The 27011-nt window shown below is 47.2% G+C and overlaps 1 protein-coding gene across 3 annotated transcripts in view; it reads right to left on the reverse strand.

The window, feature by feature from the left end:
- The window catches only part of LOC121272130 (annexin A2-like), a 32742-nt gene extending 10133 nt beyond the window's left edge, over window positions 1-22609 (reverse strand). The window contains exons 1-6 of one of the 3 annotated variants that reach the window (XM_041178618.1): window positions 22482-22609; window positions 19082-19150; window positions 14507-14594; window positions 12487-12581; window positions 9531-9644; window positions 892-982 (exon numbers count right to left, since the gene is read on the reverse strand). In XM_041178618.1, coding sequence (XP_041034552.1) covers window positions 892-982; window positions 9531-9644; window positions 12487-12581; window positions 14507-14594; window positions 19082-19132 — 439 coding nt within the window. In that variant the 5' untranslated portion in view covers window positions 19133-19150; window positions 22482-22609. Of the gene's footprint in view, window positions 1-891; window positions 983-9530; window positions 9645-12486; window positions 12582-14506; window positions 14595-19081; window positions 19151-19501; window positions 19573-22440 lie in introns of those variants that run through there. The other 2 variants (XM_041178620.1, XM_041178619.1) reach the window with 2 other exon arrangements.
- Between the last annotated feature and the right edge of the window lie 4402 nt (window positions 22610-27011).

Consider the following 27011-nt stretch of genomic DNA (forward strand, 5'->3'; position numbering starts at 1 on the left):
GATACTGAGCGAGAAAGCTGTAGACTGCGGGAGGGTATCAATGAAGAGTCAGCATGTGGAACTGTGACAAGTCGAGTTCAATCTGGTGAAATGTGAGGTAACGTAGTTGGGGAGGGCTAACAAGACAAGGGAAGGCACGCTAAATAAGGACATTGAGAATCGTAGGGAAACAGAGGGACATTGGAGCAAACGTTCACAGATCCCTGAAGGTGGCTGGACAGGTAGTTAAGGAGGGATATGGGAGACTCACTTTTATTAGCCATGGTACAAAATATAGGAGCAGGGAGGTTAGATAGAACTGTGTAAAACATTTGAATAAAAGCAGACGCTGGAAATCTGAAATAAAAATAAAAAGTGCTGGAGAAATTCAGCAGGTCTGGCAGCTCCTGTGGAGTCAGAAACAGAGTTAATTTGCGGAACTCTGTTCTGAAGAAATCAAATCGGAATCGAAACGTTAATTCTGTTTCTCTCTCCACAGATGCTGCCAGACCTGCTGAGCTTTCCCAGCACTTTTTGTTTTCGTTATGTATAAAGCATTAGTTAAACCACAGCTAGAGTACTGCGTACAGTTCTGGTCACCACATTACAGGAAGGACGTGACTGCATTAAGAGAGGGTATGGAGGGGGCAAACAAGGGATTCTGATGAAAGGTCACAATCTAATCTGTTAATGTTGCTTCTCTCTCTGCAGAGACTGTTTAGCATCTTCTGGGTTTATTTTAGATTTACAAAGATGTCAATCTGGAGAACTTTAGCGATGATGAAAGATTGAATCAGCTGAGTTTTGCTTTGTAGGAACAGAGGAGGCTGAAGGGAGATTTAAGTGAGGTGTGCACAGTCACAGCAGGTCAAGATAGGGGTGGGTGTTTAAAGGAGATTTCTCCTCACTTACGCTCTTGATAAGCCTTGCTCATTTCCTGAATTTGCTTGTTTGTGCGAGAGCACAAGAGCTCGATCAGAGTGGCTTCATTGGTTCCCAGGCCCTGTCAAAAGAAGAATTTAAAACCCATTTCCTTATTTTTTTTGTGAAAAATATTCAAGCGGCTTTACAAGTTCAGCAGCAGGGTTTTACTGAGCAGAAAGTGTAAACTGTTTACAGCTCACAACAGAATTTCAGCACACGGAAAAGATTTCGGGAGACTGATCCATGGGATCTTTCTGTGCCCAGTAACGCCAGTGCCTCGTATGGACCAGCACATTCATATTTGCCCCAAGTTTCAAATCCACCTCCCACCACCACAGCCAACAGCCACCAGATGGCGCACTGGGCACTGGCTCACTGCCATTCACTGGGGCTGATTACCAAACGTCAGGTCTCACTCTCCCAGATAAACAACTAACAGAATTCATCATTTGTAGCATGTTCTCCCATCCCTGCATTAGTAAAAACTGTATCACCAAGATAGAAAACGGCTTGTATCACACAACTGTGCTGAATGGATTGATCTAAGGCAGACAGCAATGAGCTAATGTGATTGTGATGAGGGAGTGTGGCAGAAGGTGTGCGCGAGTGAATGTGTGTTTTTGAGTGTGAATGTTGTGATGTATTCCTGTTGTGAGGTGTGAACTGGCCATCTTTGCATCTGTTTCTATTTACATATTCCACCCAATATATACTCTTGTGACGTACGTGTGTGTGCGTGTGTGTTTGTGTGTGAATAAGCGTGAGCGGGTGTGTATGAGTATGTGAGAGTGAGCGTGAATGAGTGTGTGCCAGTGAGTGAGTCAGTGAGCATATGAGAGTGAGAGTTATTATGGATGAGTGTGAGTGTGAGTGAGTGTATGTGTGTAAGTGAGAGTAAGAGTGTGTATGACAATGTGCAAGTGTGCATGAGTGAGTGTGAGAGAGTGTGTGAGGGAGGGAGTGAGTGTATGCGTGTGTGTAAGTATGAGTGTGAATGAGTGTGATTGTGTGTGTGTTAGCTTCTGAACATGTGAGTATGAGTGCAAGTGTGATTTTGCGTGTGTATGTGTGTGTGTGTGTGCGTGTGTGTGAGTGAGTGAGTGTGTGATAGTATGAACAGGATTATATACAAACATACAAACATACGAACAAGAAGCAGGAGTAGGATATTCAGCTCCTTGTGCCTGCTCCACCATTTAATAAGACCTGAAATCTGCAACCCACCTACCCCTGATGACCTTTGCTTACCAAGAATCCATCCACCTCTGCCTTAAAAATATTCAGCTGCTTCCACTGCTGTTTCAGGAAGAGAGTTCCAAAGACTCACAACACCATGAGTGGAAAAATTTCACCTCGTCCCTGTTTTAAAGGGCGACCCCTTATTTTTATACAGTGAGCCCCCAGTTCTAGAGTGGGTGAGAGTGTGTTTGGGGTGGGTGAGAGTGGGTTTGGGATGGGTTTGGTGTGGTTGAGAATGGGTTTGGGGTGGGTTGGTGTGGTTGGGAGTGTGTTTGGGGTGGGTGAGAGTGTGTTTGGGGTGGGTTTGGTGTGGGTGAGAGTGTGTTTGGGGTGGGTTTGGTGTGGGTGACAGTGGATTTAGGGTGGGGTTGGTGTGGTTGAGAGTGGTTTTGGGGTGGGTTTGGTTTGGTGTGGGTGAGAGTGGGTTTGGGGTGGGTTTGGTGTGGGTGAGAGTGGGTTTGGGGTGGGTTTGGTGTGGGTGACAGTGGATTTAGGGTGGGTTTGGTGTGGTTGAGAGTGGGTTTGGGGTGGGTTTGGTTTGGTGTGAGTGAGTGTGTTTGGGGTGGGGTTTGGTGTGGGTGAGAGTGGGTTTGGAGTGGGGTTGGTGTGGGTGAGAGTGTGTTTGGTGTGGGTGAGAGTGGGTTTGGTGTGGGTGAAAGTGGGTTTGGTGTGGCTGAGAGTGGGTTTGGGGTGGGGTTGGTGTGGGTGAGAGTGTGTTTGGGGTGGGTTTGGGGTGGGTTTGGTGTGGGTGACAGTGGGTTTGGGGTGGGGTTGGTGTGGGTGAGAGTGGGTTTGGGGTGGGGTTGGTGTGGGTGAGAGTGGGTTTAGGGTGGGTTTGGTGCGGGTGAGATTGTGTTTGGTGTGGGTGAGAGTGGGTTTGGGGTGGGTTTGGGGTGGGTTTGGTGTGGCTGAGAATGTGTTTGGTGTGGCTGAGAGTGGGTTTGGGGTGGGTTTGGTGTAGGTGAGAGGGTTTGGTTGGGGTTTAGGGTGGGTTTGGTGTGGGTGAGATTGTGTTTGATGTGGTTGAGAATGGGTTTGGGTGGGTTTGGTGTGGGTGAGAGTGGGTTTGGCGTGGGGTTGGTGTGGGCGAGGGTGGGTTTGGTGTGGGTGAGAGTGTGTTTGGGGTGGGTTTGATGTGGGTGAGAGTGGGTTTGGGGTGGGTTTAGGGTGGGTGAGAGTGGGTTTAGGGTGGGTTTGGTGTGGCTGAGAGTGTTTGGTTGGGGTTTAGGGTGGGTTTGGTGTGGGTGAGATTGTGTTTGGTGTGGCTGAGAGTGGGTTTGGGGTGGGTTTGATGTGGGTGAGAGTGGGTTTGGGGTGGGTTTGGTGTGGCTGAGAGTGGGTTTGGTGTGGGTTTGGTGTGGGTGAGAGTGTGTTTGGGGTGGGTTTGGTGTGGGTGAGAGTGGGTTTGGGGTGGGTTTGGTGTGGGTGAGAGTGGGTTTGGGGTGGGGTTGGTGTGGGTGAGAGTGGGTTTGGGGTGGGGTTGGTGTGGGTGAGAGTGGGTTTGGGGTGGGTTTGGTGCGGGTGAGATTGTGTTTGGTGTGGGTGAGAGTGGGTTTGGGGTGGGTTTGGGGTGGGTTTGGTGTGGCTGAGAATGTGTTTGGTGTGGCTGAGAGTGGGTTTGGGGTGGGTTTGGTGTAGGTGAGAGGGTTTGGTTGGGGTTTAGGGTGGGTTTGGTGTGGGTGAGATTGTGTTTGATGTGGTTGAGAATGGGTTTGGGTGGGTTTGGTGTGGGTGAGAGTGGGTTTGGCGTGGGGTTGGTGTGGGCGAGGGTGGGTTTGGTGTGGGTGAGAGTGTGTTTGGGGTGGGTTTGATGTGGGTGAGAGTGGGTTTGGGGTGGGTTTAGGGTGGGTGAGAGTGGGTTTAGGGTGGGTTTGGTGTGGCTGAGAGTGTTTGGTTGGGGTTTAGGGTGGGTTTGGTGTGGGTGAGATTGTGTTTGGTGTGGCTGAGAGTGGGTTTGGGGTGGGTTTGATGTGGGTGAGAGTGGGTTTGGCGTGGGGTTGGTGTGGGCGAGGGTGGGTTTGGTGTGGGTGAGAGTGTGTTTGGGGTGGGTTTGATGTGGGTGAGAGTGGGTTTGGGGTGGGTTTAGGGTGGGTGAGAGTGGGTTTAGGGTGGGTTTGGTGTGGCTGAGAGTGTTTGGTTGGGGTTTAGGGTGGGTTTGGTGTGGGTGAGATTGTGTTTGGTGTGGCTGAGAGTGGGTTTGGGGTGGGTTTGATGTGGGTGAGAGTGGGTTTGGGGTGGGTTTGGTGTGGCTGAGAGTGGGTTTGAGGTGGGTTTGGTGTGGGTGAGAGTGTGTTTGGGGTGGGTTTGGTGTGGGTGAGAGTGGGTTTGGGGTGGGTTTGGTGTGGGTGAGAGTGGGTTTGGGGTGGGGTTGGTGTGGGTGAGAGTGGGTTTGGGGTGGGTTTGGTGTGGGTGAGAGTGGGTTTGGGGTGGGGTTGGTGTGGGTGAGAGTGGGTTTGGGGTGGGTTTGGTGTGGCTGAGAGTGTGTTTGGTGTGGGTGAGAGTGTGTTTGGTGTGGCTGAGAGTGGGTTTGGGGTGGGTGAGAGTGGGTTTAGGGTGGGTGAGAGTGGGTTTAGGGTGGGTGAGAGTGGGTTTAGGGTGGGTTTGGTGTGGCTGAGAGTGGGTTTGGGTTGGGGTTGGTGCAGGTGAGAGTGTGTTTGGGGTGGGTTTGGTGTGGGTGAGAGTGTGTTTGGGGTGGGTGAGAGTGGGTTTAGGGTGGCTGAGAGTGGGTTTGGGGTGGGTGAGAGTGGGTTTAGGGTGGGTGAGAGTGGGTTTAGGGTGGCTGAGAGTGGGTTTGGGGTGGGTGAGAGTGGGTTTAGGGTGGGTGAGAGTGGGGTTAGGGTGGGTGAGAGTGGGTTTAGGGTGGGTTTGGTGTGGCTGAGAGTGGGTTTGGGTTGGGGTTGGTGCAGGTGAGAGTGTGTTTGGGTTGGGGTTGGTGTGGGTGAGAGTGTGTTTGGGTTGGGGTTGGTGTGGGTGAGAGTGTTTGGTTGGGGTTTAGGGTGGGTTTGGTGTGGGCGAGGGTGGGTTTGGTGTGGCTGAGAGTGGGTTTGGGGTGGGTTTGATGTGGGTGAGAGTGGGTTTGGGGTGGGTTTGGTGTGGGCGAGGGTGGGTTTGGTGTGGCTGAGAGTGGGTTTGGGGTGGGTTTGATGTGGGTGAGAGTTGGTTTGGGGTGGGTTTGGTGTGGCTGAGAGTGGGTTTGGGTTGGGGTTGGTGCAGGTGAGAGTGGGTTTGGGTTGGGGTTGGTGTGGCTGAGAGTGGGTTTGGGGTGGGTGAGAGTGGGTTTAGGGTGGGTGAGAGTGGGTTTAGGGTGGGTGAGAGTGGGTTTAGGGTGGGTTTGGTGTGGCTGAGAGTGGGTTTGGGTTGGGGTTGGTGCAGGTGAGAGTGGGTTTGGGTTGGGGTTGGTGTGGGTGAGAGTGTTTGGTTGGGGTTTAGGGTGGGTTTGGTGTGGGTGAGATGGTGTTTGGTGTGGCTGAGAGTGGGTTTGGGGTGGGGTTGGTGTGGGTGAGAGTGGGTTTGGGTTGGGGTTGGTGTGGGTGAGAGTGTTTGGTTGGGGTTTAGGGTGGGTTTGGTGTGGGTGAGATGGTGTTTGGTGTGGCTGAGAGTGTGTTTGGGGTGGGTTTGGTGTGGGTGAGATGAAAGCAACAAGCCTGAAAACTCCTTCTCTGTGACACTTGCTGCACAGGCATTTTGAGTTGAAACTGCTTTTGCAGGATTCTAACCCTGTAAACCCAATGGAGCTTTTCACTGGGTCTTTAACCCCCCCTCTCCCATGGGGGGAGGAGGTTGGGAGTGTGGGCAGGTTGGGTGGTGAGTCGTGTGGGATCCTGCTTTGCTTTGCACATAGAAACCCATCTCCTATGTTAGTGCTACTTATCACTCCCAATATTCCATGCACCCTAGTATTCTTCTCTAAAATTACCTCCTGGTTCCCAAATGCCCTCCAAATTTGTTTGGAGCCTCCCCATTAGCACTCGTAAATTGGCCAACAAGGAAATTGCATCTGGTTTAGATTAAATTTTGTCTGATTTTTACATCAGCTCCAATTTCCTGCCTTTGCTTTGACATCATTATCCAACAAACATATGAATTAGGAGCAGGAGCAGGCCACTCGGCCCCTCGAGCCTGCTCCACCATTCAATAAGATCATGGCTGATCTGACTGTAGCCTCAACCCCACATTCCCGCCTACCCCTGATAACCTTTCACCCTATTGCTTAGCAAGAATCTATCTACCACTGCCTTGAAAATATTCAAAGGCCTACTTCCACTGCCTTTTGAGGAAGAGAGTTCCAAAGACTCACAAGGAAAACATTTCTCCTCATTTCTGTCTTAAATGGGAAACCCCTTATTTTTAAACCATGACCCCTAGTTCTAGATTCTCCCACAAGAGGAAACATCCACTCCACATCCACCCTGTCAAGTCCCCTCAGAATCTTATATGTTTCAATCAAGTCACCTCTTACTCTTCTAAACTCCAGTGGATACAAGCCTAACCTGTCCAACCTTTCCTCATAAGACAACCCTCCCATTCCTGATATTAGTCTAGTAAACCTTCTCTGAACTGTTTCTAATGCATTTACATCTTTCCTTAAATAAGGAGACCAATATTGTACACAGTACTCCAGATGTGGCCTCACAAATGCTCTGCAGAATTGAAGCATAATCTCCCTACTTTTGTATTCAATTCCTTTTGCAATTAATGATAACATTCTATTACTAATTACTTGCTGTACCTGCATTATAACATTTTGCAATTCATGCACTAAGACACCCAGATCCTTCTGCATCTCAGAGTTCTGCAATCTCTCACCATTTAGATAATAAGTGTCTTTTTTATTCTTCCTGCTAAAATGGACAATTTTACATTTGCCCACATTATACTCCATTTGCCAGATCTTTGCCCACTCACTTAACCTAGCTATATCCCTTTGTAGCATCCTTATGTCCTCTTCATGATTTACTATCTTTGTTGTCAGCACATTCAGCAACTATAACTTCTGTCCCTTCATCTAAGTCATTTATACAAATTGTAAGAAGTTGAGGCCCCAGCAAAGATCCCGGTGGCACACGCCTACCAGAAAATGACTCAATTATGCCTACTCTGTGTTTCCTCTTAGTTAGCCAATTTTCTATCCATGCCAATATGTTACCCCCTACACCATGTGCTTTTACTTTCCACAATTACCTTTGATGAGGCAACTTATCAAAAGGCTTCTGGAAACCTAAGTACAGCACATCCACAGGTTCCCCTTTATCCACAGCACATGTTACTTCTTCAAAGAACTCCAATAAATTGGTTAACCATGATTTCCCTTTCACAAAACCATGTTGAGTCTTCCCGATTACCATGATGATTGCCCTGAATTTTCCCAAGTGCTCTGATATAACACATTTAATAACAGCTTCTAACATTTTCCCTATGACAGATGTTAAGATAACTGGTTTCCTGCTTTCTGATTCCCTCCATTTTTGAATAAAGGAGTTACATTCACTAATTTAAAATCCAGTGGAACATTCCCCGAATCTAGGGAATTTTGGAAAATTAGAACCAATGCATCAACTATCTCACCAACTACTCCTTTTAAGACCCTGGGATGAAGTCAATCAGGGCCCAGGGACTCGTCAGCCCACATCTCCAACAATTTACTCAGTACCACTTCCCTGGTGATTGTAATTTCCCTGAGTTCCTCCTTCCCTTCCATTTCCTGATATACAGCTATTTCTGGGATGTTACTTATATTCTTTATGGTGAAGACCGATGCAAAATACCTGTTCAATTCATCTGCCATCTCCTTATTTTCCATTATTAATTCCCCAGACTCACTTTCTATAGGACCAACGCTCACTTTCCTAATTCCTTTCTTTTATAGAAAATCTTTATATTTCTAGTTAGCTTTCTCTTGCACTCTAAGTTTTTCCTCCTTATTAACCTCTCAGTAATTTTTTACTTTTTTTTATATTCATTTCAATCTTCTGACCTGCCACCCATTCTTGTGTAATTATGTTATTTCTTTAAGTTTGATACCATCTTTAACTTTTTTAATTAACCACAGATGGTGGTTAACCTCCCCTTGTCATTTTCCTTTCTCATTGGAATGTATCAATTCTGTACATTCTGAAATAGCCTCTTAAATGTCTGCAACTGCATCTCTATTGACAAATCCCTTAACCTCATTTGCCAGTTCACTTTAGCTAGCTCTGTTTTCATGCCCTCATAATTGCCCTTATTTAAGTTTAAAATATAAGCTTAGGCCCACTCCTCTTCAAACTGAATGTAAAATTCAATCATGTTATGGTCGCTGCTACCCAGGGCTGCTTTCACTATGAGGTCATTGGCTAATCCTATCTTGAAGCACAATACCAGGTCTAGTATAGCCTGCTCACTGGTTGGCTCCAGAATTTACTGTTCTAAAACACTATCCCAAAAACATTCTATGAACTCTTCATCTACACTACCTTTGCCCATCTGATTTTTCCTGCCTATATGTAGGTTAAAAACCCTCATGATTATCATTGTACCTTTCTGACAAGCTCCCATTATCTCTTCCCCTATACTCTGTTCTACTGTGTAGTTACAATTAGGGGCCTATGCACCACTCCCACAAGTGACTTTTTGCCTTTATCATTCCTCATCTCAACCCAAACCTCTTCTACATCCTGGTTTCCTGAACTTAGATCATCCCTCTCTATTGTGCTAAAACCATCATCAATTAACAGAGCCACCCCTACACCTTTTTCTAGCTTCCTGTCCTTCCCAAATGTAATATACCCTTTCAATATTTGGGGCCCAATCTATGTCATCCTGCAGCCATTTCTCTGAATTTGCTATCAGATCATGCTTATTTATTTCTATTTGCGCCATCAGTTTATCTGTTTTGTTTTGAATGCTATGTGCATTCAGATACAGAGCGTTTAGGTTTGTCCTTTTATTATTTTTGTAATTCTAGCCATCAATCTCAATCTGGAAAGCTCCAACTGACCTACAGTCTTAACAGTATTGTTTTAGGGACAGAGAGTTTCAGGTTTTCAGTACCCTCTACATGAAGAAGAGGTTCCCGACATCACCCCTCAACGGCCTGGCTCGAATTTTAAGGTTCTGGCCCCTTGTTCTCAACTCCCCCCAGCAGAGGAAATAGTTTCTCCCTACTGAATCCTTTAATCATCTTAAACACCTCGATCAAGTCACCTCATAATCCTTCTAAACTCTAGGGAATGCAAACCTGTCCTTGAATTCCACCAAAGCCAATAGGCCCAGTATCGGCAGAAGAAGAAGGAATTTCGGGGGGTGGGGTGGTGATGGAAGTCTCAGGACAGATAGACCTCACCTCCCAATTTCAATCCTCCCCAGTGAGCCCATCCAAAATCCTCCCCATCTGCTGGTTAAATCCTCACCTTGATGGCTCCCCTGATTTCAGAAGCATCGTACTTGGCTGGAGTCTTCATCAGCCCCAAGATGACAGACCTCAGAGGTTCAGAGAGGCCAGAGTGCAGGGCATCCTCCAGTTTCTGCAGGTACAAATGGTCAACAATCATCATTCAGCCTCATCTGCTCACACCAGGGGTGGGGGTGGGGGAGACTGGCCCCCTTGTGACTTCTATCAGGTCAGTAAACTATAGGGACATAGAGAGAGAGAGAGAGAGCATAGGGAAAGATACTCGCACTGTACTGAGGAAGTTTATACCTTATAGGGAACTAGCTGTGAGCTAATAGAAGGGACAGCAGAGATTCACACAAGAGACAAGCTGGGGAACCAGTCACTGTTGGAGTTCTGAGTAGAAATTTTGAGGCCAGAGTTCTTGTACAGAAGAAGTCCCAGAAAAGTTTTAGAAATATGCAGGTGTATGACAACAACTTATACTAATGTAATATATACACTGTACAGTGTTATACATCCTGGTAAATCTCCTCTGCACCCTCTCAAGGGCCCTCGCCATCTGCCCTGAAGTGTTGTGACAAGATCTGGACACAATATTCTAGTTGGGGCCTAACCAGAGCTTTGGAAAGGTTCAGCATAAGGTACCTGCTTTTGGACCCAATGCCTCTATTTATGAAGCCCAAGATGTCATATGCTTTGCTAACCACTAAATGTCCTGCCACCTTCAGAGATCTATGCAAATGAACCCCAGGTCCTTCTATCCCAGCACACTTTTTAGCACTGTGTCATTAATTCTATATCACCTCTCCCTACCCCTTCTGCCAAAATGCATCACCTCACATTTCTCTGTATTAACTTTGATTTGCCACTTTCCTGCTCACTCTGCTAGCCTAATTCATCCTGTCACAGTCGATTAGTCTCATCCTCACTGTTTGTCATTCCTCCAAGTTTGGTATCATTGACAAATTTTGGAATTTTACTCTGTATTCCAATATATGACTATGACAAGATGAATGAGACATAGTCTGTTCCCTCAAATAGTGTGTCGATGAGATAGAGTCACTGCTGGGCAGAGCAGATATCATGGGGACACTGGAAGTTAGAAACTTCCAATCCAAACATAACTGCTTACGAGGGCAGCCCTTGTAGTAAAAGGTGGACTGAGTGAAACAAGCGGCATTGAACCTTCAGAGAGCTCATGACTTCACAACATGCAGTGTCCATCCCCTTCAGTGCCGATATGTTTAGCGCTGGAGCCTCTCAGATCCAATAACAATAAACTGTAAGCTGCTGCTCAGGTCACCCAGCTCTTTGCTATTAGTCAGAGAGGAACCAGCACAACCTTGATTAAACTGGTTGGAATTTTGGTGTTTTTCTCCAACACAGAGTCAGCCTGGTGGCCCACTGATCTCTGCCTGTCTTTGTTTTCTACACCCTCCTCCCAAGATCAATCTCTTAAACTCTTGGTTAGTGTGTCAACTCAAACAGTGGATGTGACAGTGAATTCCACCTTCTCACTAATTCAGCCTTTGAGGCTGCTGACGGTGTATTAGGTTTTGACTGGTTCTGCAGCACAGTGACATTAACTGATGTGACATCAGCACTCCAATATCATTTTAGAGTTAAATTTAATCCATTAACCTGGAATTAATAAACTTCAGATTAACCCTCTGCTTTTTCTGATGTGAAAAAATTCTGTTCCATCTAGAAGGGATTTTTTGCCACTTCATCACATTCCTCCATCCTCCTATCCTTCCCTCCTCCTCCATTCCTCCCTCACACCCATCCCTCCTCCTCCATCCTCCCATCCTTCCCTCCTCCTCCTCCCTCACACCCATCCCTCCTCCTCCATTCCTCCCTCACACCCATCCCTCCTCCCCATTGCTCCCTCACACCCATCCCTCCTCCTCCATCCTCCCATCCTTTCCTCCTCCTCCATTCCTCCCTCACACCCATCCCTCCTCCCCATTCCTCCCTCACACCCATCCCTCCTCCCCATTCCTCCCTCACACCCATCCCTCCTCCCCATTCCTCCCTCACACCCATCCCTCCTCCCCATTCCTCCCTCAAACCCATCCCTCCTCCTCCATTCCTCCCTCACACCCATCCCTCCTCCTCCATTCCTCCCTCACACCCATCCCTCCTCCCCATTCCTCCCTCACACCCATCCCTCCTCCCTATTCCTCCCTCACACCCATCCCTCCTCCTCCATTCCTCCCTCACACCCATCCCTCCTCCTCCATTCCTCCCTCACACCCATTCCTCCTCCCCATTCCTCCCTCACACCCATCCCTCCTCCTCCATTCCTCCCTCACACCCATCCCTCCTCCTCCATCCTCCCATCCTTCCCTCCTCCTCCATTCCTCCCTCACACCCATCCCTCCTCCTCCATTCCTCCCTCATACCCCATTCCTCCCCCTCCATTCCTTCCTCATACTCCATTCCTCCCTCCTCCCCCTCCATTTCTTCCTCTCCGTATCCCTCCTCTCCATTCCTCCCTCCTCCCCTCCATTCTGTCCTCTTGATTCCTCCCTCCTCCCCTCCATTCTGTCCTCTTGATTCCTCCCTCCTCCTCTCCATTCCTCCGCTCTATTCCTTCCTCTCCATTCCCCCTCCTCTCCATCCCTTCCACCTCCATTCTTCCCCCCCCACCCTCCATTCCTCCAGCCCATCCCTCCCTCCACTCCATTTCTCCCTCCCCATTTCTCTTCCATTTTTCCCTCACGCTCCCTCCATTCTTCCCTCAGCCTCTTCATTCTTCTCCCTTCTCCCCATTTCCCCTGTTTTTTCTTCCTGTTCTGCACTAGGAAGACTCAATGCGCTGAGTCTTGTCTGACCTTTGATCTCACAGTAAGCTCCCCACGACCCCTCACACCCCTCCCCCACCCGTGTTGGCCAATCACGAGGATATTTCAGATTCTGCACATTCATCTGATGGAACGCCGGATGCTCAGCTACAAATGGGAACTCACCTTCTTTGCTTTCCTTTCATACATGAAGGCAATATCCTGTCTTTGTGCATTACTACGCCGGGTCAATATATCAATGATGGTGTGTTCGTCAACACCTAGAACAGGGACAGAATATTACAGTTTGAGGTCACTACATCAGGAGTTTCACCAAGCTCTACAAAACTGGGCTGAGATCACGACCCCAGGACATCCTAAAACCCCTTAAGCACCCGCAGCCTTGAATGGTTTATTTTAACAACTACAAATTTACACTTTATCTTCTATGTTCCTTACGCTTACCTAATTAACATCTCAAAACTACTATACATCAAAGCACACAGACTAGCTGGCTTTAATCCAATGAAGACACATACGGACACACACATAGACCCAGACCACACTAGAACTCTATTATAAAATAATTTCCAATAACACTATTACATCTCCTTGACAGGTAGTCACTGTTGTAATGTAGAAAACATGGAAACTAAGTTGCGCACAGCAAGCTCCCACAAACAGCAACAAAATAATGAGCTGATATTGCTGAGAAAAAGAGACATGCTGTCAAAGCTTTTCATCTTGCACTCATCAGGACAGATGCAAGAATACCAAATTTCAAAGGGAACAACAATTTATACTGCATGAGCAAAAGGGTGCTGATTGGTTGGCAAGTGGAAATAATGGAGAATGCACCAAGGAATAGAAAGGTAATTGCAAGGGCATGAAGACAGTTGGCTAAAGTGAACTGGGAATAAGGTTAAGGGGTAAACAGTTATGGGGATATTTCATAACAATCAGCAAAGATACATTCCAGTGAGAAAGAAAGACTCTAGGAGATAAATGCACCATCCGTGGCTCATTAAGGAAGTTAAAGATGGTATCAAATTAAAGAAAAAGCATAGAATTCTGCAAAGATTAGCGGCAGGTCAGAAGACTGGGCAGAATATAAAACCAGCAAAAATTGACTAAAAATGCAATAAGGAGGGGGAGGGAGAAATTAGAGAATAAAGGTATTTAAAAATATAAAAACAGATAGAAAGAGTTTCTACAAATGTTTTAAAAGGAAAAGTGTAACTAAATTGAGTGTTTGTCCTTTAGAGAGTGAGTCTGGGGAATTAATAATGGGAAATAAGGAAATGGTGGAAGCAATGATCAGATATTTGGTGTTTGTCTTCACTGTAGAAGACACAAATAACATCCCAGAAATACTTGTAAATCAAGAGGTGAAAGGAAGGGAGGAATTTAAAACAGTTACAATCACAGGGAAAGGATATTAGAAAATTATCAGAACTAGAGGCTGACAAGTCTCCAGGACTGGATGGACTTCATTCTAGAGTCTTAAAAAGAAGTGGTTGTGCAGATAGTAGGTGTATTGGTTGCAATTTTCCTTTGATTCTAGAAATGTCCCACTGGATCAGAAGATAGCAAATGTAACTCCTCTATTCAAAAAGGAGAGGGACAGAAAACAGGGAACTACAGGCCAGTTAACCAAACATTTGTCTTAGGGAAAGATGCTAGAATCTATTACTAAGGAGGTTATAGCAGGGCACTTGGAAAATCTTAATGCAATCAGGCAGAGTCAACATGGTTTTGTGAAAGGAAATCACGTTTGATTAATTTATTAGGGTTCTTTGGGAAAGTAGCACGTAAGGGGGATGGGGGAACCTGTAGATGTGCTGTACTTGGATTCCCAAAGGGCATCTGATAAGCTGCCACATCGAAGTTTACTAAACAAAATATGAGGAAAACGAGAGAACAGTCAAGGGCCTCAGTTTAACATCTCATCCAAAGACAGTCGACTCCCTCAGCACTGGTGCTGGGGGGAGTGTTGAGCCAGGATTGTGCTGCTCCAGTCTGTGAACTACACCTTACTGACAATGTGGTAAGTGTGAGGTGGAGACTGGGCCAAGCTGATATCCGGAGCCAGCACAGCATGAACACTCTGCACTTTGAAGGAATTAACTCTGAATTGTGATAACAAAGAACAATTCTCCACCAGCGCAAGCTCATTCTCAGCACAAACCCAAAACCGTGAGCTCACCTTTGGTTTTCAGTGCTCGTTCCAGTTCCGTAGCATCAGAATCAGCATTAAAAGCAGCATAGGGTTTCACTGTTGCCCCACTGGCAAGCTGAAATACAAGAGCAGATATAAACCCCTCCACCACAATCCTCGGAATCCTTTCATTCCAATCCCAGGATTTCCTCATCACATTCCTAGGAATCCCATCGCCACAATCCTGGGAATTCCTTCACTACACTTCCTGGGTGTCCCCTCATCCCAATTCTGGGATTTCCTCATTACATTCCTAGAAATCCCACCACAAACCTGGGAATCTCCTCCACCACAATCCTGGGAATTCCTTCACTGCAGCCCTGGGTGTCCCCCTCAGCCCAATCCTGAGAATTTCCTCATTACTATCCTGGGAATTGCATCTGCTACATTCCTTCAAATCTCACCCCACTCCCAATCCCAAATTTTCCACTAGACTAGTTGCTTTCATTGATCGATTCCAGGATAAATTGGCAACTCTCCAGCATTTCCCTGGAGTCACCAGGAATTAAAGGATCAATATTCTGGACACTGATGGAGAAAAAAAACACTGCAGCATAAAAAATGTATTTTTATTCATTTTCTTTGAACACTTCTGTTGATTAATCATTAAAATGTCGGAAATGGGAGACAACACTGTTTGATTGATGGTGGCAAATCATTCAATCAGGTAACAAGGAGTTTACTCACTTTCCAATCAGTGAGGAAGCACAAAGATGGACAGGTTGGATGTCCAGTGGCAACAGCGCGACATTGAAGCAAGACATTGGAGGCAGGACATCATTGTAAAATGCTTCAGGAATCCGCCCAACCAGAATTGGCAACCCTATTTCTGAATATAATTAGAACGAGGCAAAGAGATTCTACTCGAAGAAACTTAAGCCGAGACAAAATTAAAGCCAGAAATCAGGGCTTTTCACATGTTTTCCTTGTGAGATATGCTGTTAGTTCTTGTGCATGTCAGTGTATGTTTCATGTGGGAAGAGACAAAAAAGTGATTGGAAGGAGTAACTTGGGAAAAACAAGGACTGTAACATCGTCTGTTCCGGCTAACACAAGTCAGCAGTTAGCAGCTTGCTTCAAAGCCATTGCAATTTATATTGATGTGTCTTTATCAAATTCCTGAGTGAGTCTTAGTCTGATTTCTCCCTCTTCTCTGAACAGCCAACTGATCCCCATTCTTGGTTCCCCCTGTAAAGGTACAGCTGAGATCGGGGGTTCAGAGTGTGCAGGATGTGACAAACTCCTCACTCAGCCTCCTCTCTTTATCGTCAACTTGTACTGGATAACTTAGTCAATGTATAACTTTCCTTACAGTGCAAGTTCAGTCACATTCCTCCCCCTGCACCCATTGTTGTGTCTGGCCCCTCTCTCCACTGTTCCCAAATTTAGACTCAGAGACCTACAAATCTACAGGATCAGAGACTCTTTTAATATTCTCATTCCCAATCCCACCAAGAGACATCTCAAACCCGAACTCTGAAAGCTCAGCAGAGACAATGAGCCCAGACCCAACTGAGCTCGCAAACTTCATATCCTCCTAAATCCCTGTTTCTGCCATGGAGTGAGATTCCCAGATTCCAGGGAATGTCTGATCCATCCTGGCTGCCAGCCTGCTGGATGGTCTGGGCTTTATGAAGGTAGAAAAAGGAGGGCCAGAGCGCAGGAACAAAGAGAGTGGAGAAAAGACAAGAGGAACCGGCAGTGAGGAGGGGTTTACAGGAGGAGACGAAGACATGAGGCAGAAACAAGTGCAGAGATAGAGAGAACAGAGATAGTGAGGAAATGGGCAAGAATCAGAGTGGGACAGCGAAAACTGTCAGACAAACAGAGAGAAGGGATTGCACTGAGAATTGGAAAAATAGGAAAGAACAGGATACAGTCACAAGATTTGTTTTGAACTTTGAGCAACATCCTCTGACCAGAATCTCTGCTTCGCTTGAACAACAAAAATTCAAGTTTTTTTCTGTCCAAATGCCAAAACTAATAAAAGGAAAGGTCTTGTCACTGGAAATAAAGACTGCCAGAAAATGTCGGAATGTGTGCGCTAGGCCAGGCGCTTTACTTCCCACTCTCAGTGTTGGACAACAGGACAGCTGGCTGACAGAAAAATAACTGCACAAACATCAGGGAAAGAGAGGAAACTGCACGAACGATCCTGAGCTCAACTTTCCAGGCCCTCGGCAGACTGGGAGTGCTAGGCAGGAGCGACAATTGCAATGTGCTGTTTGTGAGCTGCAAATTCAGACTCTGGGAATTCCCGCGTCACCACAATCACCGGTTAGGTGTGACTGGGTGACGAAATAACACCACAGTCAGCACTTTGTCAAACTCAGTGACACCGTGGCACCTGACCTTGGCACCGGGTTGATGGGTGAGCGAGACTCGGATTTTCCAGCCCCCGTCAGTGGTGGGGGGGGGCATCGTCACGGGTGGGGTGGGAAAATGTGGAACGTGGCCAAAGACTTCTGGCCGCTCTCCAAATTTTCCCATGTCACCCGCAGCGAGACCTGCAGCGGTGGGCGGGGCCAGGCAATCCCACCCTTGATGCACATTAAAAGACATGGGACATGGAGTTTTGGATGACCTCAAATTTACGGAGTGTGAGGTTATCCAGAAGTGTGTCAGACTAATCTAGTCCTGAGGTAACAAAGGCACAGGAACAAGGGTTTCTGCAGAAGAGAAGTTGGGACAGTGGTGGAGTTGGGTGCTGATATAGAGGTGGAAATGGGTGGTCTTGGTGATGGCATTGGGTAGAAGGTTTGAAGCTCACATTGCAGTCAAATATGACATCAAGGTCATGAACAACTCTTCAGCCTCAGACGCTTGTCAGGGAGAGACATGGAGTTGGTGGCTAGGGAACAGAGCTTGTGGCAGGGACTGAAGACAATGGCTTCAGTCTTCCCAATGCTTAATTGGAGGAAATTTCTGCTCATCCAGTGCTGGATGTCGAACAAGCAGTCTGATAGTTTAGAAACCGTGGAGGAGTCGGGAGAGATGGTGTGAGAGAGAACTGGGTATTGTCAATGGACATGTGAAAACGAACAAAAACAGAATTACCTGGAAAAACTCAGCAGGTCTGGCAGCATCGGCGGAGAAGAAAAGAGTTGACGTTTCGAGTCCTCATGACCCTTCGACAGAACTGTGAAAACGAACACTGTGTGTTTGGATGATGTCACTGAGGGACAGCGTGTAAATGCGAAAATGGAGGGTGCCAAGGATAGATTCTTGGGTGACATTAGAGCTAACAGTGCAGAAGCAGGAAGAGGAACCATTGCTGGTGATGCTCTGGCTACTATTAGATGGATAAGAATGGACCCAGGTGAGAGCAGTCCCACCCATCTGGACAACAGTGGAGAGGCATTGGAGGAGGATGGTGTGGTCAACCATGTCAGAGGCTGCAGACAGATCGAGAAAGACAAGGAGGGAAAGTTTCCCTTTGAAACAGTCACATGGGATGTCATTTGTGTCTTTGATAAGAACAGCTTTGGTGCAGTGGCAAGGGCAGAAATCTGATTGGAGGGATTCAAACATAGATTTGGGAGGCAGCACATGTCAATGTTTGGAAAGGGAGTTTGGGGGTAGTTTAGAGGGGTCAAGGGTTAGTTTTTGGAGAAGAAGGGCGATGGCAGCTGTTCTTTCAAATAATGATCACATGATTGTTCCCTCTCCCGAGAGGTCAGAGACTGGGACACATAAGTCAGAGGAACGTTATACTGGGAAATGCAGCTCTCCGCACAGTGTAAGTGGAGCTGGGAGGGATCCTGGTTCCGTGATCTGTATCCGAGATGGGGACAGGAGGCACTAGCCAGTCAGATTGATGGATTATTGCATCTCCTCCAGCTGTGGGAAAGGGTGGTTCTCAGTAAAGTGGGGTTGTGGTGGATAGTATTAGGTGAGAGTTGGCAGGTGATTATGAGAGAATCTGGTTTAAATAGAATGTTGCATTTGAGAAGGTCTGAGCCCCGTGACTGTGTCTGGGGTTAGGCCCTGTGAACGACCAGTGTGAAACTGTTTGGATGAGGGAAGTGTCTGGTCACAGGTCACCATCTTCACACTTTATATCAAGAGGGAAGAGGTGATAGAAATGCTCCAGAGGTAAAGCAGGATTGTGCTTCGAAAGGGAGAAAATCATCTGATTAATCAGTGTAGAGGGAGCAAATCGATGGAGCTGGAATCTGGAGTTTTCTAGGGGAGTGAGTGAGTGTTTCAGAAATTGTTAAGAAAATGCTTTTTTGACAATAAATAACAAAAGTGTTTGTCACAGTCAGAAAGCGTGTCAGAGTATAGGGTATCAGAAATAGAGTATCAGCAGAATACGATCCTCTAGAGCAATATATGTGAATAGATGACTCATATCAGTGATATCATAATAGATGATATATCATCGCAAAGCCCTGCCCCCAGCACATGGCCCCACCTCCCAGCCCCAAGCCCCACTCCATTCCAAAGCCCCACCCACAGGCCGAGAATCACCCCCCCCACCCCCCCCCCCACCGACCCCCCAACAATCCACCACCATGCCAGTTGCACTCAATCAGTTTTGGGATTAGATCAGATACTCACGTCATCACTGCCCAGGCACACTTGAGACAATATGTCGTGAATTTCTGCCATTTCTGCTCACAGAACAAACTAGGACAAAGAAAAGAATCAAAGATCAGAACAGTTTTCAACATGTGGCATCCACACAATAAGGTGGATTTAACACCATTCTGGGCAGGGACAGAAGCTTTGTCTGTACCTCAGTCAGTCTGCATTAATGAATTACTGGTCTCGCTTCCCTTTCCAGTGCTGGGAGGCTGGATGACAGAGAGATAACTCATTGCCAAACTCCTGCCTCTATCTGGAAAGAGTGAATCAGACTTGCACACAGTGAGTTTTCCATTTCAACATGAAAAGCTCCACTGGCAAGCTGGTCTCTTAAACCCCGATACTGCACAGTGTGTGATCCATTTAAACTGCAAGAAGACTCTGGCTGTTTACCAGACATTTGCTCTCTGCTCGCTACTGAAGCAATGGTGTTGACAAAATTTTCAATGTAGTAACTTTTAGAATCTGCAGTTCAAGAAAAATCCTTTCCCAGTTAAACGATGAAAGCCACATTGTCCTACAAGTGAATCAAACTACTTGGAAGTCTGATATCGATGTATGAACAAGGTGAGAGACAGATTAAAACTTGTGCAGACCCATGCAGTCTGCAAACACTCCCTATTACACAGACAGAATGGAATGTCTATGTGGGCACAGTTTCTCTAAGACCATAGCAACGCTTAAAATGAAAACTTCAACTGTTGCTGGCAAGGACTACTGGCAGAACACACAAAGCTCAGAATCTGAACAAAGCAGCAGACAGCTGGATAAGTAAAACTGCACTTGAGTCAATAAAAACCTTCCCTTAAAATCAAATCAAATATCACAACACTTTAGTCTTTGGTTAAAGAAAGCATCAAGAATCGATAAATGGAGTGGAGATGAGACACTTCAATGGGAAATTGAAAACAAGAGCAAATGCAGTAACTGCTGGCAATTAGCTTTGAAGAGTAGGAGCTTTGTACAAACAAAAATAAGCTTTCTTTCACTTATAACAGTTTAGCAATCTAATTCACACTTTGCATTCTCTTCAAAATGCTGCAGACCTTTCTGACCCTGTGTTTGTACCTTCTGTAATATCTGTATTAAACTTTCATCTGTTCCTAGTCCTCATTTTCAAAAAGCTAATATTTCAGTGGTCAAATGTCAGGACCACTAACAGCTGAAACAGCAACTGGTTGCGAGACAACATTCTCCTTTTCTTGGTCAGCTTTGAATATTTGTCGAGCGCAAACCATTTCCAGCCCAGACTTGAAATATTTTAAATGATGAAGGGTTAGGGCAGGGCAGGTAGAAGCAGATAGTTTCCAGTGATTCCATGTAGAACAAGGAGACACTGAGGCACAAGGTTAAATGAAACAGATTTAGGATAGTGAGCGAGGGCAGAACTGTACACAGAGGGTTGAGAGGCCATGGTCAGCACTGTTGGATCTGATGATTGAAGCAGAGACCAAGTAAGTTATTGAGACCAAGGAAAGAGCAATAAAGGATTAAATAAAGAAAGACTTGCATTTATATAGTGACTTCAGAATGTTCCAATGTGCGTTAGATTATGGGAGCAGGAAGATAAAAGCAGGTTAACACAAGGCGACAGACCCTACCACCCCAGGACTTCACTGATGGGAAGGTGGAGGGGAGATCCTGAGCATTAACCCACTCAAAACCCGACCCTCCAGACTGTGGGCACACCCAACCAACCTCCCCGCTGTGGGCACACCCAACCAACCTCCCCGCTGTGCCAGCACACTGCAGCCCAGGAGACAATGGAACAATAATTATGGTCTGAAGTTGTTAAAGTAAATGCTTTGGCTCGAAATCTGTAAGATACCCAGGGGAATCGACAAGGAGAATTGACAAGGGGAATCGACGAGGGAAGTTGATAAGGGGAATCAACGAGGGGAATCAATGAGGTCTGTTCTTCAAACCCATGCTAAACTTCACTGGCCCAGTGTAGGAGGTGCAGTCAGGGACACCTATAGTAACAGGAAGATTACAATCATCCCACTCTTCAATATGTTTGTACCTTGCTCCTGTTAGAATCTGCCAAGATCAGACTGGCATTTATTAGCATTTCTTTGTTTTAAAGCACTGTTTAAAAGTGGTGAATATTATTCACTGATAACCCTGCTCCCTTTTCATCAAACTATCCATTTGGATTATTGGGTTTCATTCAAATCCAAAACCAGCTCACAATTTATCCTGTAACATTGCCCGTTCCCTTCCCCCCAACCCCACCCTCAAGCAATCTGCTTCTGAAGCTGTCAGCCATGACTTTGTCACCTCCAGTCTTGACAGTTCCAACACTTTCCTGAACTGGCGGGCGGCCTTCCAGTTCATCCAAACCTGCCCAACCCCAATCCTCTCTCAGAGCAAGTCCCATTCAGCAATCCAAACCTGCCCAACCCCAATCCTCTCTCAGAGCAAGTCCCATTCAGCAGGCACCTCCACTCTCTGCTGACCCACATTTGCTTCTAATTCCCCCAAGACCTCAAATTAAAATTCTCATCTTCGGTGACCTCCTCCAGTAACCTCTGTAACCTCCTGACAAGTCACCCCTCTGTGGAACGCTACACTCCTCTAACCACCTTGGGCTTCTCTCACATTCACCCCCAGTACCACTTTGTCAAGCTGCGCCTCTGGGAAATGCTTTCAGGCATTTTTCTATACCGACAGTGCTACAGAAGTACAAGTTGTGCATTCCCTGACTCCTCCAAGAGACTAAAGTTGTCCCTGAGGCAATGGTAAGTTTGTTAATAGGTCACTAAATAGTCCCAGTCCATCCATGTCCCTTACACCAACCGAAGGAAAGAAAATCAAGTCCCAGGAATAAATGGAGGACACACACAGCCCCTTTTACTGGGACAAGAAGCTCTTGATTCAGTGAGCTCTGGGGGGAATCTTACAACCACCAACACACAAGCCTTTTGATTTAAGCTCCGCTCACTGCAGTTTATCATGCTAACCATTGGCACTAGACCAGGGCTGGTCCAGAGGGTGCGGCATTCACTACATTACTTCAGTCACATTTTTCAGTCACATATTTTAGATTTCGCAATCACAGAACAAACCTCAGAGTTACTTGGCAGCAAATTCTTCGATCTGACCAGAAAATGCAACTTAAAAGTTTTGGGGGTAGGACAAATACCCCCCAAAAAGACAAACGATTCTGCCACTGTGAATTTGAAGGCTGGCGTTTATGAATATGAAGCAGCTTATTTGATTAAAATAGGTTAAGATTCCCTTTCTCCCCCATTTTTAACATTAACACACTTTGACAATTGACTAGACAATCAAGCTGTTTTCATAATGTTGCTTAATTCACTGTAACTCACCCTGGGTCCCATTATGACAAGGGCCAGTATTACAGACTTACCTGTCTGCTCAGCCACTGACTGAATAGGGACTAACTTCACTCCAGCTCCAGGGTGTGGTTTTTAAATACCAGCTGACTGTGGCCACATCAACACTCAGTGTTTCCCCACCCCTCAGCAAGCCCAGCCTTATCCGCAGAGCATCAAATCTGTTCATTTCCTATTGAAACAATGATTCATAAACAATCTAAGTGTTTAAGCCTCAAACTAACACAATCCCACCAGTAAATGCCCCCTCAAAGGTAGGACAAATACCCTCAAAAAAGACAAACGATTCTGCCACTGTGAATTTGAAGGCTGGCATTATTGAATATGGAGCAGCTTATGTGATTAAAATAGATTAAGATTCCCTTTCTTCCCCATTTTTAACATTTGATGCTGATTCCCCCACCATTTCTAAATGTTTGACATTTTCTACCAGAGCAGAACAGAGCTGCCCCGTGTGTTCCTAACTCCACGCTCATCGCTGTGACTTCAGGCAGAGGGAGGAAGTAACTGAGGGATCTGCCTTCAGTACCACAGTCAATACGCAAACAGAGCTCCCATCTTCGGATCTGAACAAGTTCAAACTACGTCTTGTTTTTGTCATATCAGAACTTTACCTATTATCCTGAGACAATCAGGAGAACAAAGCTGATTAAATATCCTTAGCTAATAGAGAATTGCAAAGGTCCCAGTTCTGTTCAAAACTATAAACTTGTTTTAGCTGAGGTTGGGAGCTTAAATGTGGGGCCCTGTTAAGGGGATAAATTAGTGTTTAAAGAAATATCGTACAGATATTTAAATACTGTTCATGGGCAGTAATGTATCATGCCCCAAATTCCCATTAATGTGAAAATCACAACACTCCCATCCAATCACTCCTTCAGATGCCGTTTTATAATCAGGTTTTCTTAAAGTTTATTTTCCCCCGATATACTGTGTGAAACATTAGACCCGCTCCCTACATCATAAACTGCTAATCACAGCCACTGCCAATTCACAGGGAGACACTGCCAGTGAACTGGGGGATGGAGAACACTGCCTGTTACTGGGGGAGGGGGAAATACTGCCTGTTACTGGGGGACAGGGAACACTGCCTGTTACTGGGGGAGGGGGAAATACTGCCTGTTACTGGGGGATAGGGAACACTGCCTGTTACTGGGGGAGGGGGAAATACTGCCTGTTACTGGGGGACAGGGAACACTGCCTGTTACTGGGGGAGGGGGAAATACTGCCTGTTACTGGGGGAGGGAGAAACACTGCCTGTTACTGGGGTAGGGAGAAACACTGCCTGTTACTGGGGGACAGGGAACACTGCCTGTTACTGGGGGAGGGGGAAATACTGCCTGTTACTGGGGGAGGGAGAAATACTGCCTGTTACTGGGGTAGGGAGAAACACTGCCTGTTACTGGGGGACAGGGAACACTGCCTGTTACTGGGGGAGAGGGAAATACTGCCTGTTACTGGGGGAGGGAGAAATACTGCCTGTTACTGGGGTAGGGAGAAACACTGCCTGTTACTGGGGGAGGGGGAACACTGCCAGTGAACTGGGGGAGGAGGAAACACTGCCTGTTACTGGGGGAGGGGAAACACTGCCTGTTACTGGGGGAGGGGGAACACTGCCAGTGAACTGGGGGAGGAGGAAACACTGCCTGTTACTGGGGAGGGGGGAAACACTGCCTGTTACTGGGGTAGGGAGAAACACTGCCTGTTACTGGGGGACAGGGAACACTGCCTGTTACTGGGGGAGGGGGAAATACTGCCTGTTACTGGGGGAGGGAGAAATACTGCCTGTTACTGGGGTAGGGAGAAACACTGCCTGTTACTGGGGGAGGGGGAACACTGCCAGTGAACTGGGGGAGGAGGAAACACTGCCTGTTACTGGGGGAGGGGAAACACTGCCTGTTACTGGGGGAGGGGGAACACAGCCAGTGAACTGGGGGAGGGGGAAATACCGCCTGTTACTCGGGGAGGGGGAAACACTGCCTGTTACTGGGGGAGGGGGAAACACTACCTGTTACTGGGGAAGGGGGAACAGTGCCTGTTACTGGGGAGGGGGGAAACACTGCCTGTTACTGGGGAGGGGGGGAAACACTGCCTGTTACTGGGGGAGGGAGAAACACTGCCTGTTACCGGGGGAGGGAGAAACACTGCCTGTTACTGGGGGAGGTGGGTACACTGCCTGTTACTGGGGACGGGGGAAACACTGCCTGTTACTGGGGGAGGGAGAAACACTGCCTGTTACTGGGGGAGGGAGAAACACTGCCTGTTACTGGGGGAGGGGGAAACACTGCCAGTGAACTGGGGGAGGGGGAACACTGCCTGTTATTTGGGGAGGGGGAACACTGCCGGTTACTGGGGGAGGGGGAAACACTGCCAGTGAACTGGGGGAGGGGGAACACTGCCTGTTACTGGGGGAGGGGGGATCACTGCCAGTGAACTGGGGTAGGGGGAACACTGCCTGTTACTGGGGGAGGGGGAAACACTGCCTGTTACTGGGGGAGGGGGAAACACTGCTTGTTACTTGGAGAGATGGAAACACTGCCAGTGAACTCAGGGACGGGGAGGCACTGCCTGTTACTGGGGGAGAGGGAACACTGCCAGTGAACTGCGGGAGGGGGAACAATGCCTGTTACTGGGGGAGGGGAAACACTGCCTGTTACTGGGGAGGGGGGAAACACTGCCTGTTACTGGGGGAGGGAGAAACACTGCCTGTTACTGGGGGAGGGGGAAACACTGCCTGTTACTGGGGGAGGGGGAAACACTGCCTGTTACTGGGGGACGGGGGAAACACTGTTACTGGGGAAGGGGGGGAAACACTGCCTGTTACTTGGGGAGGGGGAAACACTGCCTGTTACTGGGGGACGGGGGAATCACTGTTACTGGGGAGGGGGGGAAACACTGCCTGTTACTTGGGGAGAGGGAAACACTGCCTGTTACTTGGGGAGGGGGAAACACTGCCTGTTACTGGGGGAGGTGGGTACACTGCCTGTTACTGGGGGAGGGGGAAACACTGCCTGTTACTGGGGAGGGGGGAAACACTGCCTGTTACTGGGGAGGGGGGAAACACTGCCTGTTACTGGGGGTGGGGGAAACACTGCCTGTTACTGGGGGAGGGGGAAACACTGCCTGTTACTGGGGGAGGGGGAACAGTGATGGGGCTAAATTGAATGTTTCCTGAAAGCCGGCAGAGAGATTGCGATGCTAAACAAAGTTAATTACAATCCAGGCGCATGCTGACCTCACACAGTGCGATCCACGGTGACCATGTCTGCAGCAAGTTTTGGCTGCTCGAGGAACTTCAGCTCAGAGTTGATGAGCTGGAGTCTGAGCTACGGACACTGCGACACATCAGGGAGGGGGAGAGTTTCCTGGACACTGTCTTTCAGGAGACAGTCACACCCCTGAGATTAATTACATCAAATTTGGACTGTGGTCTGGCAGGAGGGTGTGACTGTGTGTGAGGCAGGTATGTGGATCCACAATTTAGCTTTGGAGGAACCTCAGCCGGTGTCCTTGTCCAATAAGTATGAGGTACTTGCTCCCGGTGTGGACAAGGGCACAGGCTACAGGGAGGATGAGGGAACTGACCATAGCACCGTGGTACAGAGCTACAAATTGGGGAAGAAAAGGGGAATGTAGTAGTAATAGGGGATAGCATAGTTAGGGGAATAGATACTGTTCTCTGCAGCAAAGACAGAGAGTCCCGAAGGCTGTGTTGCCTACCTAGTGTCAAGGTTAAGGACATTTCTTCTGAGCTGGAGAGGAATTTGGATTTGGAGGGGAAAGATCCAGTTGTTGTGGTCCACATAGGTACCAAAGACATAGGTAGGACTAGGAAAGAGGTCCTGCTGAGGGACTACGAGCAGTTCGGGGCTAAATTAAAAAGCAGAACCACAAAGCTAATAATCTCTGGATTACTACATGAGCTACATGCAAGTTGGCGTAGGGTAAATAAGATTAGAGAGGTAAATGCGTGGCTCAAAGATTGGTGTGGGAGAAATGGGTTCCAATCCATGGGGCACTGGCACCAGTACTGTGGAAGGGGGGAGCTGTTCTGTTGGGATGGGCTTTATTTGAACCCAATGCTGGGACCAGTGTCCTGGCGAATTGTATAACTAGGGTTATACAAAATATCAGATAAGCAGGAACGAATGGGAGGAAAGATCTTGTAACAGTTTCTATCATGAAGGACAAAGTATTTGACAAACTAATGGGGCTAAAGGCAGACAAGTCTCCAGGACCTGATGGCCTGCCTCTGAGGCCTGCATTCCGTTTTAAAGGAAGAGGCTGCAGAAATAGTGGAGACATTGGTCGAAATATTCCAGGACTCACTGGATTCCGGGAGGGCCCAGCAGATTGGAAAACTGCTAATGTGAAGCCCCTGTTCAAGATGGGATAGAGACAAAAAGCAGGAAATTATAGGCCTGTCAGCCTAACATCTGTCTTTGGGAAAATTCTGAGTCCATTATTAAGGAAGAAAAGCTTAACCCAATCAAACAGACTCATCGTGGTTTTGTGAAAGGGAAGCCATATTTGACAAATTTGCT

The sequence above is a fragment of the Carcharodon carcharias genome, chromosome 32 (genome assembly GCF_017639515.1).
Source record: "Carcharodon carcharias isolate sCarCar2 chromosome 32, sCarCar2.pri, whole genome shotgun sequence".
NCBI lineage: Eukaryota > Metazoa > Chordata > Chondrichthyes > Lamniformes > Lamnidae > Carcharodon > Carcharodon carcharias.